This window comes from Gigantopelta aegis, chromosome 13, assembly GCF_016097555.1.
Source record: "Gigantopelta aegis isolate Gae_Host chromosome 13, Gae_host_genome, whole genome shotgun sequence".
Classification (NCBI taxonomy): Eukaryota; Metazoa; Mollusca; class Gastropoda; order Neomphalida; family Peltospiridae; genus Gigantopelta; species Gigantopelta aegis.
Window position 1 is genome coordinate 19600039 of NC_054711.1, and position 11292 is coordinate 19611330.

An 11292-nucleotide genomic window follows, 5' to 3' on the forward strand; every position below is an offset into this window, starting at 1 on the left:
TATGTCTGGGTCTGAATGTCTGTCTAGTTGGGGTGTTATTGTTGTTGTTTTGTTGTTGCTGTTTTTTTATTTTTTTTTTAGTTTTCTCTTTCCGAAGCCACATAACCATAATCAAGATGTGTTGTGCGTCGTTAGATAAAACATTTCCTTCCTCCCTTCCTCTATCTCTGATGATTTGCTGGATCTTTTGTTTATTTGTTTGGTTTTGTTGTTTTAGTCGAGCAGAGCGGATAATTTTTAGTGTGCATATATGCCACTAGGGCTTCACGCACTCCTGTCACGAGCTTAATCTCTGACTTTCGCCAGCGACTAAGTCCGGTCCAGGAGGGGGGAGGGGGTGCAAGTTTGAGGTGGGCGGAATTAGCAATAAAAATTTAGAAGTAGGTTCTGAGACCTACGCCAAAAACAGCTGACTTAACCTGCTCAATTCTGCTCTCCCCCCCCCCCCCCATGTCTGGACCAAAAAAAAAAAAAAAAAAAAAAAAAAAAAACCCACCCTAAATTAAGAGTGCTCAGCCGAAAAGGTTTGAAGGTGATTTGAGCAATTTTCACGGGCTTCCAATCTGTAGTGTGTTGGACTATTTATATATAAAAAAAATAAACGTAAAATATTGAATGACGACCCAAAAGTTTAAAGTCCAACAAGCCCAAAAAAGGAGGTTACCTGTCCTAGGAAAGGTTGGCGCCTACGGCGAGATGATGAGGGCTGTGGCAGTCAGGTTCGGGACTTCGTGCTTCCTGTCTAGAATAGCTGGGATGACCTGGTGGTAGCCGGCGCGAAGATAGCCCTGAGGATCCTTTGGATGGTATGGCTATCCGTCTCGCGTAACAGGATCGCTTGTCTATAGCAGTCTCGGCACCGAACTCACAGATGAAGGCGACGCAGAAGGGACCGCCGCTGGCGGTTGAGCCGCCAGCTTTGTTTCCTCCTGCGCCGCCCCTGGCGCACATTTCCTCATCCTCCGTCCTCTTCCCTTCCTCTTCTGCGACTCCGCGTCGCCGTACACCAAAGTCACGGTTGCCCGTGACCCGGTGTACGCGACGCGATACTCCAGCAACATCCCGTATGACTGCATAAGTTCCCCCTGATGGGGGTCGGTAGGTCTAGAGCGCAAGAGCACACGTCCAACTTCATTGCAGATCAAGCTCGGAATGTGTTTTACTCGAGGCTATATTTTTCAAGAACAGTCATTTAGAATGCATGTTTAACCAATGTTCGGTGAATGCATGCGTTGATTTAGTTATTTGCAATATGTCTGTGTTTTTCGCTTTCAACTGCAGCAAGGGGCGAGACGTAGCCAAGTGGTAAAGCGTTCGCTTGATGCGCGGTCGGTTTGGGATCGATCTCTGTCAGTGGGCCCATTGGGCTATTTCTTGCTACAGCCAGTGCACCACGACTGGTATATCAAAGGCCGTGGTATGTGCTATCCTGTCTATGGGATGAAGCATATAAAAGATCCCTTGCTGCTAATCGAAAAGAGTAGCCCATGAAGTGGCAATAGCGGGTTTACTCCCTCAATATCTGTGTAGTCCTTAACCATATGTCTGACGCCATATAACCGTAAATACAATGTGTCGAGTGCGTCGTTAAATAAAACATTTCCTTCCTTCAATTACAGCAATGTGTTGAGTGGTTCTCAGAGAAGTCAGAGAAGGAGGCAGCCACTATTAAGTGAGTGTTTCTATCTCAACCTCTATGGTTCAATCCAGGTATTAAAGTAAGTAAGTCAATTTTTACAATTCTTGGTTTACAAAAGGCATCTATGTTGTCAGTGATCTGATCAATAATTAACGGGGTGTTTTTTTCACTTATGGAGATTTTTGTAGGTTTTATCAACTGAATGTAAAATAGTTACAGTATTATGGACTTTTGGATGCAATACCAAATTAATGGAAACATACACTAAGATTTAACAATTTTAATAAATTAGATAAAATACACAATTCGAATGCAAATCTTCTAAAAAAAAAAAAACCCACGAGAAAGTAATGAAGCCATTTTACAAACTTTTCATTGATAATAAAAATGGCAACAAAAATTAAATAAAGGGATCAATTGGGAAAATGTTTATAAAATGACTTTTCGAATAACTGACAATGTGAAATTACAATCTTTTCATTTCAAAATAAATCACCGAAAATACTATACTAACAGTAAGCTGATGCAATGCAAACCTTTTGGAACTGAATTATGTACATTTTGCGGTGATACTAAAGACACTAATTCATTTATTTGTTGAATGTCAGTATGTTAAAACTATTCGGTATTGCTTTCTAGATGACCTAAATGTAAAATGTTGGACTGCCATACCTAACGCCGTTGAGGTACTTCTTTTTGGTCTTTTTATTAATAGTCCAAATATTGATATTATCAATCTTTGTTTGCTTTTAATAAAAAAATGTACTATATACAATGTACATATTTGTAGAATGAAAAAAACTCAGCCAAATTATATTTAATTTTTAGCTCAAGTTCAAGTTCAAGTTCTTTATTGCCTTAAGATTTACATCTTATCAGCATTAATAATAACATAAAGATAAATACATCTATATACAATATGTACAAACAATGGTGGATAATAATAAATAATATAATTAAACATTCAATTACTTAATTAATCAATAAGATAATTAAGTAACATCGAATTAAAATATTTAAATGATCAATACATACTTATAAATAACAATAATTATATTTCACTATTCATTAAATTACTATAAAATTACACTATTTTTTTTATTCTATTAATTAATTAAAGAATTCCTTATTATATTTGCCGTTATTAGGTATTTCCCAAGATTGTTAAGGTCTTTATTACTCACACACGTCGTTAGAAGCAGATTGAATTGTATTCTCTTTATCTTTACACCCCGGAAAAAGCTGGTAAAATAAGAAAAAAGTGGCAATATCTTAGTAGATTAGTTCACATGTAATACATATCTTATTGTATTTAAGAAGTGTCTGTTATTTCTTTTACGTTCATCGGGGTGCGAACAAAACAAAAAATAATTGGTAAGCTGTGTGAATCAGCGAAGCTGCTCTCACATGTGGTGGGAGGGGTAACTGAGATCGAGGGCGCAAAGCAAAGTGTTTAGGGGGTTCGGGGGTATGCTCCCCCATAAAATGTTGAAAACTATATTTCCTGAAAAGCAAATTATTGCATTCTACAAGTAACATTCATCTCTGCTTTAAGATTTACTACCAATGTTTTTTTTGTTTGTTTGTTGTTGTTTTTTTGTTTGTTTGTCTGTTTGTTGTTGTTGGGTGTGGGGTTTTTTTTTTTCGGGGGGGGGGGTTGGGGGGGGGCGGGGTTTGGGGGGGGGGGTATTCAAAGGTGCATATAAACAATTTCTTTCTAATTTTTTGGTATTGTAGTAAAGTGTTTCCTCTCTTTCTTCTCGACCAAGTATGGAAATAAGTACATGCATTACTTGACACTAAATAGGTGTAATTTAACATGTGTTAATGTGGGACTAATCTAATATCCTTTTTCTCGTATTTGTGTTTTCTTTCCCAGAGGTCGAGTCAGTAAGATTCTCTTGTTTACTCTTGGAGGACACAGAAATATTGCTGGTATGCTGTCGATTCTGAAGGTAAGTGATCGTGCATTCAACAAATTAAAACATGTTCAGATTAGATCGTGTTGTATCATGTTCGTCTTTGGGATGGTGCATATAACAGATCCCTTTGCTGCTAAGGGGAAAATGTAGTGAGCTTCCTCAGACTCCATGTCCAAGCCACGTCGGTAGGCCCATTGGGTTATTTCTTGTTCCAGCCAGTGATCCACAACTGGTGCAACAAAGGCCGTGGTATGTATTGTCCAGTCTATGGGATGGTGCATATAACAGATCCCTTTGTTGCTAAGGGGAAAATGTAGTGAGCTTCCTCAGACTCCATGTCCAAGCCACGTCGGTGGGCCCATTGGGTTATTTCTGCTTCCAGCCAGTGATCCACAACTGGTGCAACAAAGGCCGTGGTATGTATTGTCCAGTCTATGGGATGGTGCATATAACAGATCCCTTTGTTGCTAAGGGGAAAATGTAGTGAGCTTCCTCAAAGACTCCATGTCCGAGCCACGTCGGTGGGCCCATTGGGTTATTTCTTGTTCCAGCCAGTGATCCTCAACTGGTGCAACAAAGGCCGTGGTATGTATTGTCCAGTCTATGGGATGGTGCATATAACAGATCCCTTTGTTGCTAAGGGGAAAATGTAGTGAGCTTCCTCAAAGACTCCATGTCCGAGCCACGTCGGTGGGCCCATTGGGTTATTTCTGGTTCCAGCCAGTGATCCACAACTGGTGCAACAAAGGCCGTGGTATGTATTGTCCAGTCTATGGGATGGTGCATATAACAGATCCCTTGCTGCTAATCGAAAAGAGTAGCCCATGAAGTGTTGACATAGGGTTTCCTCTCTAAATATCTGTGTGGTCCTTAACCATATGTACGACGCAATATAACCGTAAATAAAATGTGTTGAGTGTGTCGTTAAATAAACAATTTCCTTCCTTCCTTCCGTTGATACACATTGGACTATTTCTCGTTCCAACCAGTGCATCACGACTGGTATATCAAAGACCATGGTATGTGTTATCCTGTCTGCAGGATGGTAGATATAAAAGATCCCTTGCTACTAATTGAAAAATGTAGCGAACCAGTGCAACACGACTGGTATATCAAAGACCATGGTATGTGTTATCCTGTCTGTGGGATGGAGCATATAAAAGACCCCTTGCTACTAATGGGGAAAATGTTGCGGGTTTCATCTTTAAGAATGTATGTAAAAATTACCAAATGTTTGACATCCAACAGGCGATGATTAATAAATCAATGTGCTCTAGTGGTGTCGTTAAATAAAATAAATTTTAACTTTTCTAATATGTTGGAAACAAGTAGAGCAGTTTTTTCAATTGGCATAGACAGGACATTTATATTGGGAGAGCACCAACGCTGTCTATGGGTTGTTATTGCGCGACAGCGAAATACAAAAGGTGGTGAAGGAAAAAAAAAAGAAGAGAAACAAGAGAGAGGTATTTCTGGGGGCATGGACCTCATGCCCACACCCCACATTTTTCACGATTAAAAATTCATAAATAATTAAACATCAGTGTCTGTATATACAAAGTGTTTCTCTTCACCCTAATTAATGTTTGAATTTGCCAAAATTAGATTTTATTTTCGAATAAATAATGTCTTACGCGCTAAAAACATAGTATTAGGAAGTAAAACCTAATTTAAACTACTACAAAATTAATATTAGGACAACCAAGACAAAAGTTACAAAATGAAAATGTAGACACTGACAAGAAAATATATTTAATATATACTTATTTCTTCTTCTTATTTTTCATTTCAACATATTTTCGTGCTTTGTTAGTGATTAGTAAGAGAAAAGAGTGTGTAATGGTCTTACACCTACCCATTGAGTCCTTAAAACTCGCTCTGGGTTGGAGCCGGTACCGGGCTGCGAACCCTGTACCTACCAGCCTTATGTCCTATGGCTTAACCACGACGCCACCGAGGCCGGTCATTAATATGTAATTGTAGTTGCTGAAAAGAATATGTTTTTCAGAAATATCTTACAACTACAATGAACTCAGGACGGTGTCTTTAAGTAGGAACTTTACGACGAAGTAGATCACGTGGTAGCCGTTGTTTTGGTATCTTACCAAATGGTGGTGAAATCCCAGGGAACTTTCCTTATTTTGGCTCACATAACCCTTAAAGAGATACGACTACGAATCCATCGTCATCAGTACCTGGATTTGAGCCTAGTTCATGGAGTGACCCCAATACTGGTCGATTTTGTCTACTTCCAATGCAATTCTCACCGCTGGCCGATTTTGTCTGGTTTTGAGTCTACTTCCAGCGTAACTCCCACCACTGGCCACCTATGTCTGGTTTTTGAGTCTACTTCCAACGTGACTCCCACCACTTGCCACCTATGTCTGGTTTTGAGTCTGCTTCCAACGTGACTCCAACCATTGGCCACCTATGTCTTGTTTTAAATAATCCAGCGTGACTCCCACCTATGTCTGGCTTTAAATTTTCCAGCGTGACTCCCATGACTGGCCACCTATGTCTGGTTTTGAGTCAACTTCCAGCGTGACTCCCACCACTGACCACCTATGTCTGGTTTTAAATATTCCAGCGTGACTCCCACCACTTGCCACCTATGTCTGGTTTTGAGTCTACTTCCAGCGTGTCTCCCACCACTGGCCACCTATGTCTGGTTTTAAATCTTCCAGGGTGACTCCCACCACTGGCCACCTATGTTTGGTTTTAAATATTCCAGTGTGACTCCCACCACTTGCCACCTGTCTGGTTTTAAATATTCCAGTGTGACTCCCACCACTGGCCACCTATGTCTGGTTTTAAATATTCCAGTGGGTTTTTTGTGTGTGTTTCTTTCTTTTTTTGTTATATCCAAAACACGTATACTTTTCTTCTTATGTCAAAGCAAACTTGAATAATGTTTTAAAAATCGTTTTGATGTAAGTAAGTAACTCTTATTACACGGTGATGTCCATTAATATTTTACTACTTAATCAGTGCTCGATTGTTTCCTTGTTTAGTTTTTCAGTTGAAATACGTGTATTTCTTTATTTTTATATTTAAATTGTAGCCAATCGATTTTGATGAAGTTGTGTTCTTCCCCAGCTTGGAATGCTATGATTTACGTGTGAAATCACCTAGTAAGTTATATGAACAACACTGTGCCTACTGGTGACAAAACCTACCTGTAAACATATACTGTACAATTAGTACAACACTGTGCCTACTGGTGACAAAACCTACCTGTAAACATATACTGTACAATTAGTACAACACTGTGCCTACTGGTGACAAAACCTACCTGTAAACATATACTGTACAATTAGTACAACACTAATGCTGATCGATTATCGACAGTTTGCACAAGTTGGGTGGACAGCATTACTGTTGATCCATAAACATACTTTATCAATAGTTTATAAAGTAGTACTGTTAAATAAATGTACCAGTGGTATAGACAGTAGTATTGCTGATTAAATGTAAACATAGCATGCCGGTAGGTCTGTTGAATGTATGTATATATACTGTACCAGTGGTATAGACAGTAGTGTTGCTGATTAAATGTAAACATAGCATGCCGGTAGGTCTGTTGAATATATGTATATATACTGTACCAGTGGTATGGATAGTAGTATTCAGGGCCGTAGCTAGGGGGGGGGGGGGGGGGGAGCATTATAGAAACTTAAAGAAAATTCTCTTCTTAACTGTTTAAGGAGTTTTAGACTATTAACTACACAGTTGCCCCCCCCCCCCCCCCCCCCCCCCCCCCTCCAAACAAAAAATCCTAACTACGGCCCTGGTATTGCTGATTAAATGTAAACATAGCATGCCGGTAGTACTGTTGAATATATGTATATATACTGTACCAGTGGTATGGATAGTAGTATTGCTGATTAAATGTAAACATACCATGCCAGTAGGTCTGTTTAATAAATAAATAAATAAATAAATAATAATAATAATAATAATAATAATAATAATAATAATAATAATATATATATATATATATATATATATATATATATATATATATATATATATATATATATATATATATACTGTACCAGTGGTATAGACAGTAGTGTTGCTGATTAAATGTAAACATAGCATGCCGGTAGGTCTGTTGAATATATGTATATATACTGTACCAGTGGTATAGACAGTAGTATTGCTGATTATTATTATTGTTATATAAATGTTGTATCCGTGGCATATACATTTACTACGGCAGATGATATGTTTAAAAAAATTATTTAAAAATAAAAAAATGAAACACTGTTTCAAGTTCGATGGTAATAGTACTTACTCAATGAGTATTTCATTTCAACATATTTTTGTGCTTATATCCAATTAAGGTTCAAACACGCTGTCCTAGGCACACACACCTCGGCTATCTGGGCAGTCTGTCCAGGACAGTGGGTTAGATATTATTGAGAGAGAAGAGGGTGTAGTGGCCTTACACAAAGGACTCAATCTGGGTTGGAACCGGTACAGGGCTGCGAACTCTGTACCGACCAGCCTGTAGTCCGATAGCTGAACCACGACGCCACCGAGACCGGTAATGAGTATTAACGGTCATAGTATGTACTACCATGCATGTGTGGCTTTTTAAAGTGTGGGATTGAATTAAACAAATGTTTAGTTTTTTCCTTTAAAAATAATCTTTCCAAATTGTAGTTTATTAAAAGCCATAATTTGTAAGCAGTTGGAAAATATGTTTAACTAGCTATTAGTTGTTGTGGTTTGTTTTGTTTTGTTTTTGTGTGTGGTTTTTTTACAATTAGCCATCACATTACTATTAATTACTAATTTAAATTGATTATTAATTTTGCTAAATCCAACATGTTTACGGTCATCGTTAAAATTGTAGTAGGCTGGGCCCATACTTTCGAAGCCATCTTAGCCTATGACATCGTAAAACCATCGTAAGCAGACGACATAGTGACATTACAAGCTATTTCGTAACGCTAAAATGGCTTAAAAAATATGTGCCCTCAGATTATTATTATTTTTAAAAATAATAAACAGTCAAGGCACATACCGCTAACTTAAGACTAGTTTAGGGGTTGTGTGTGTCTGTGTGTGTGTGTGTGTGTGTGTGTGTGTGTGTGTGTGTCTGTGTGTGTGTGTGTGTGTGTGTGTGTGTGTGTGTGTGTGTGTATTTAGCTCAGTCGGTTGAGTGCTCGCTTCAGGTGCTTGCGTTGCAGGATCGAACCACCTCGGTGGATCCATTCAGCTGGTGTCTTCTCGTTCCAACCTTGCAACACAACTGACTAAGGCCGTGGTATGTGTTTTCCTGTCTGTGGGGAAAGTGCATATAAAACATCCCTTGCTGCATTAGAAAAAAATGTAGCGGGTTTCCTCTCTGATGACTATGAGTCAGAATTACCAAATGTTTGACATTCAATAGCTGATGATTAATTAATCGTTGTGCTCCAGTGGTGTCGTTAAACAAAATAAACTTCTTCTTTGTTATTCTTGTTGTCGTCGTCCTTGTTGTTTTTGTTGTTGTTGTTGTTGTTCTTTGTCGTTAACCTAACATATTGTTCCTTTGCAGTTCAAAGCACAGAAACGATAGTGAAGGCTTGTGAAGAGATCAAAATGACGTGGGACAGTCAATGTGGAGACAGTCCTAAAGATGATTGCGTCATTAATGGTCACTGTCCTTCTGTACCGACCATTGTCCTGCAGACCTGTCCTGTCACTGGTAGAACTATGACGTCAGAGGACACGATGGAGACGTCAGAACACACAATGAAGACGTCAGAACACACGATGATGACGTCAGAACACACGATGAAGACTCCATCACGTCACGGTGACGCGAATAAATCCAGTCCCAGAACGAGTACTGAAAATGTCGCCAGTAACGGGATCTGTCCGTCGTACGCGTTTCCCTGCCCCTGCAAGCTTTATATTGGGCGACTCAAGGTCGTGAGCCCAAACTGAGTCCTGACGCAAACCCAGACGTGTACAGCATCTGCGTCTGGTGGGAGCAGTTCTCGGTGTTTTGTCCACCGATGCGTCAAACTAACCAGCCCCGGGACCTAATTCACTAAAGTCTCGCTAAACTTTGCGATCTCGCAGTGCAATTATAAAAGACTTGCTAAGAGGATGCTTTGTTGTCTAACCGAGCCTAAGGGAGCTTTATCAGTTAGATCCCTGGGGCCTATTTCGCAAAACATCGTGCGTTTACATCTGCGACTAGCAGTTATAGGCCTACCGGGCATACATTTACAAATATTTGGCATCCATTTCACGAAGAAATTTACATCATTACAGAAGATAAGAATATTTTAAGGACAAAAGAAAATGAAATACGGGTACTTTTTAACTATATTTGTTGTACTATAATAGGAATAAACATTGTAGTTTAGTCCTAGATTTACTTTTACGTACAAAACTAGGCTTACAATGTTTTGTGAAATTGGGCCCTGGTGCTTATTTAGTCTGGACTCAAGACTCTTAATAAAGTCTGAGACTTTAATGCCATGACAACGCCATACAAACTGTGTGCGTGTGACGTCATTAAAGATTGAGCCTTTGTGAGAGTATCGTCTAACACCACGTGACCAAGACCAACTATACTGACGTCCAAAGGAAACTTTACATACATAAAATCTGAATAATTTGATAAATACTGTTACTAATCGAAAAGAACCAATTTATAAAACCACCATACAAATACTTTGCACATATTACTAAGTGCATTGTGACGTTTAGATGTTAAACTACATATTATTCCGCCATACCGTTTGTTGCTTTCCTCCAATACAATTTCAAAGCTTGTAAAGTTGTTTTGCACATTAGTATACATTACATTAATGCCCCCCCCCCCCCCCCAATTAAAAATCCTAGATCAGACTTCTTTGTGTAAATTTTGTTTCTAATATATTTTTTGAGGGAGCAGGACTCTGACACTTCTCTCTCCCTAGGTGTGTGTGCGTAGGTGTGTGGGGGGGGGGGGGGGGAGAGAGGTCAAGCAACTTATTATTGTTTTTAATATATTGTTCGGGGGAGCAGTACTTGATCCCCCCCCCCCCCCCTCCCCAATTATAAACTTGGCCTTACTCATGGCCTTTTATCTTGAGGTTCCTGTTAGGTCTTTTATTTTAAGGGGTTTGTTTTTTGTTGTTGTTGGTAAAGGAATCACCGATTATTTACATTCCTGTGTACTGCACCTAGCGATCATGGCAACTCTTTGAAGTGAAAATAACTACTAAATGGGTCTGTACTTTCTTTCCTTACCATAGGCATATTTATTTCTTCTTTACTTTACTATTATCTTTAATAAAAAAAAAGATTGTTTTTGTTTTGCGTTTGTTCATTCTCTATTTGGGGAGGAACCGGGTTTTGACATGTTTTGGTATTTTTGTTGTTTTACATTTGCTATTTAGAGCTGAGCGGTATACCGTAAATACCGTTCGGTATCGGTATCATGTTGACACCGATTTACCATACAGAGCATATTTCAAAATACTGTAATTTCGGTATTAATTTTTTATTTTTATTTTTTATTTTTTTTAAATATTATTATTATTAATGAGTTTATTGCCCCCAGATCAGTTGACAGTGTCAAGGTTTGGGAGCCTTGAATCATTGCCTTACAAAAATACATGTTATATTCATACCTTCTAGTTACATACATTTGAATTTGTTAAAAACAATACATAAATATGAATACAATAATGATTTTGATCTGAGGGGGACAGGGGATAGAGAATGGACAGATGAAATGAA

At 38.7% G+C, this 11292-nt stretch overlaps 1 protein-coding gene across 1 annotated transcript in view; it reads left to right on the forward strand.

Moving 5' to 3' along the window:
* LOC121387192 (folylpolyglutamate synthase, mitochondrial-like) overlaps positions 1–9501 on the forward strand; it is a 336339-nt gene extending 326838 nt beyond the window's left edge. Inside the window, exons 10-13 of the mRNA XM_041518217.1 lie at positions 1620–1672; positions 3519–3594; positions 6623–6692; positions 9110–9501. Coding sequence (XP_041374151.1) covers positions 1620–1672; positions 3519–3594; positions 6623–6692; positions 9110–9501 — 591 coding nt within the window. The remainder of the gene's footprint in view (positions 1–1619; positions 1673–3518; positions 3595–6622; positions 6693–9109) is intronic.
* Positions 9502–11292: the final 1791 nt, after the last annotated feature.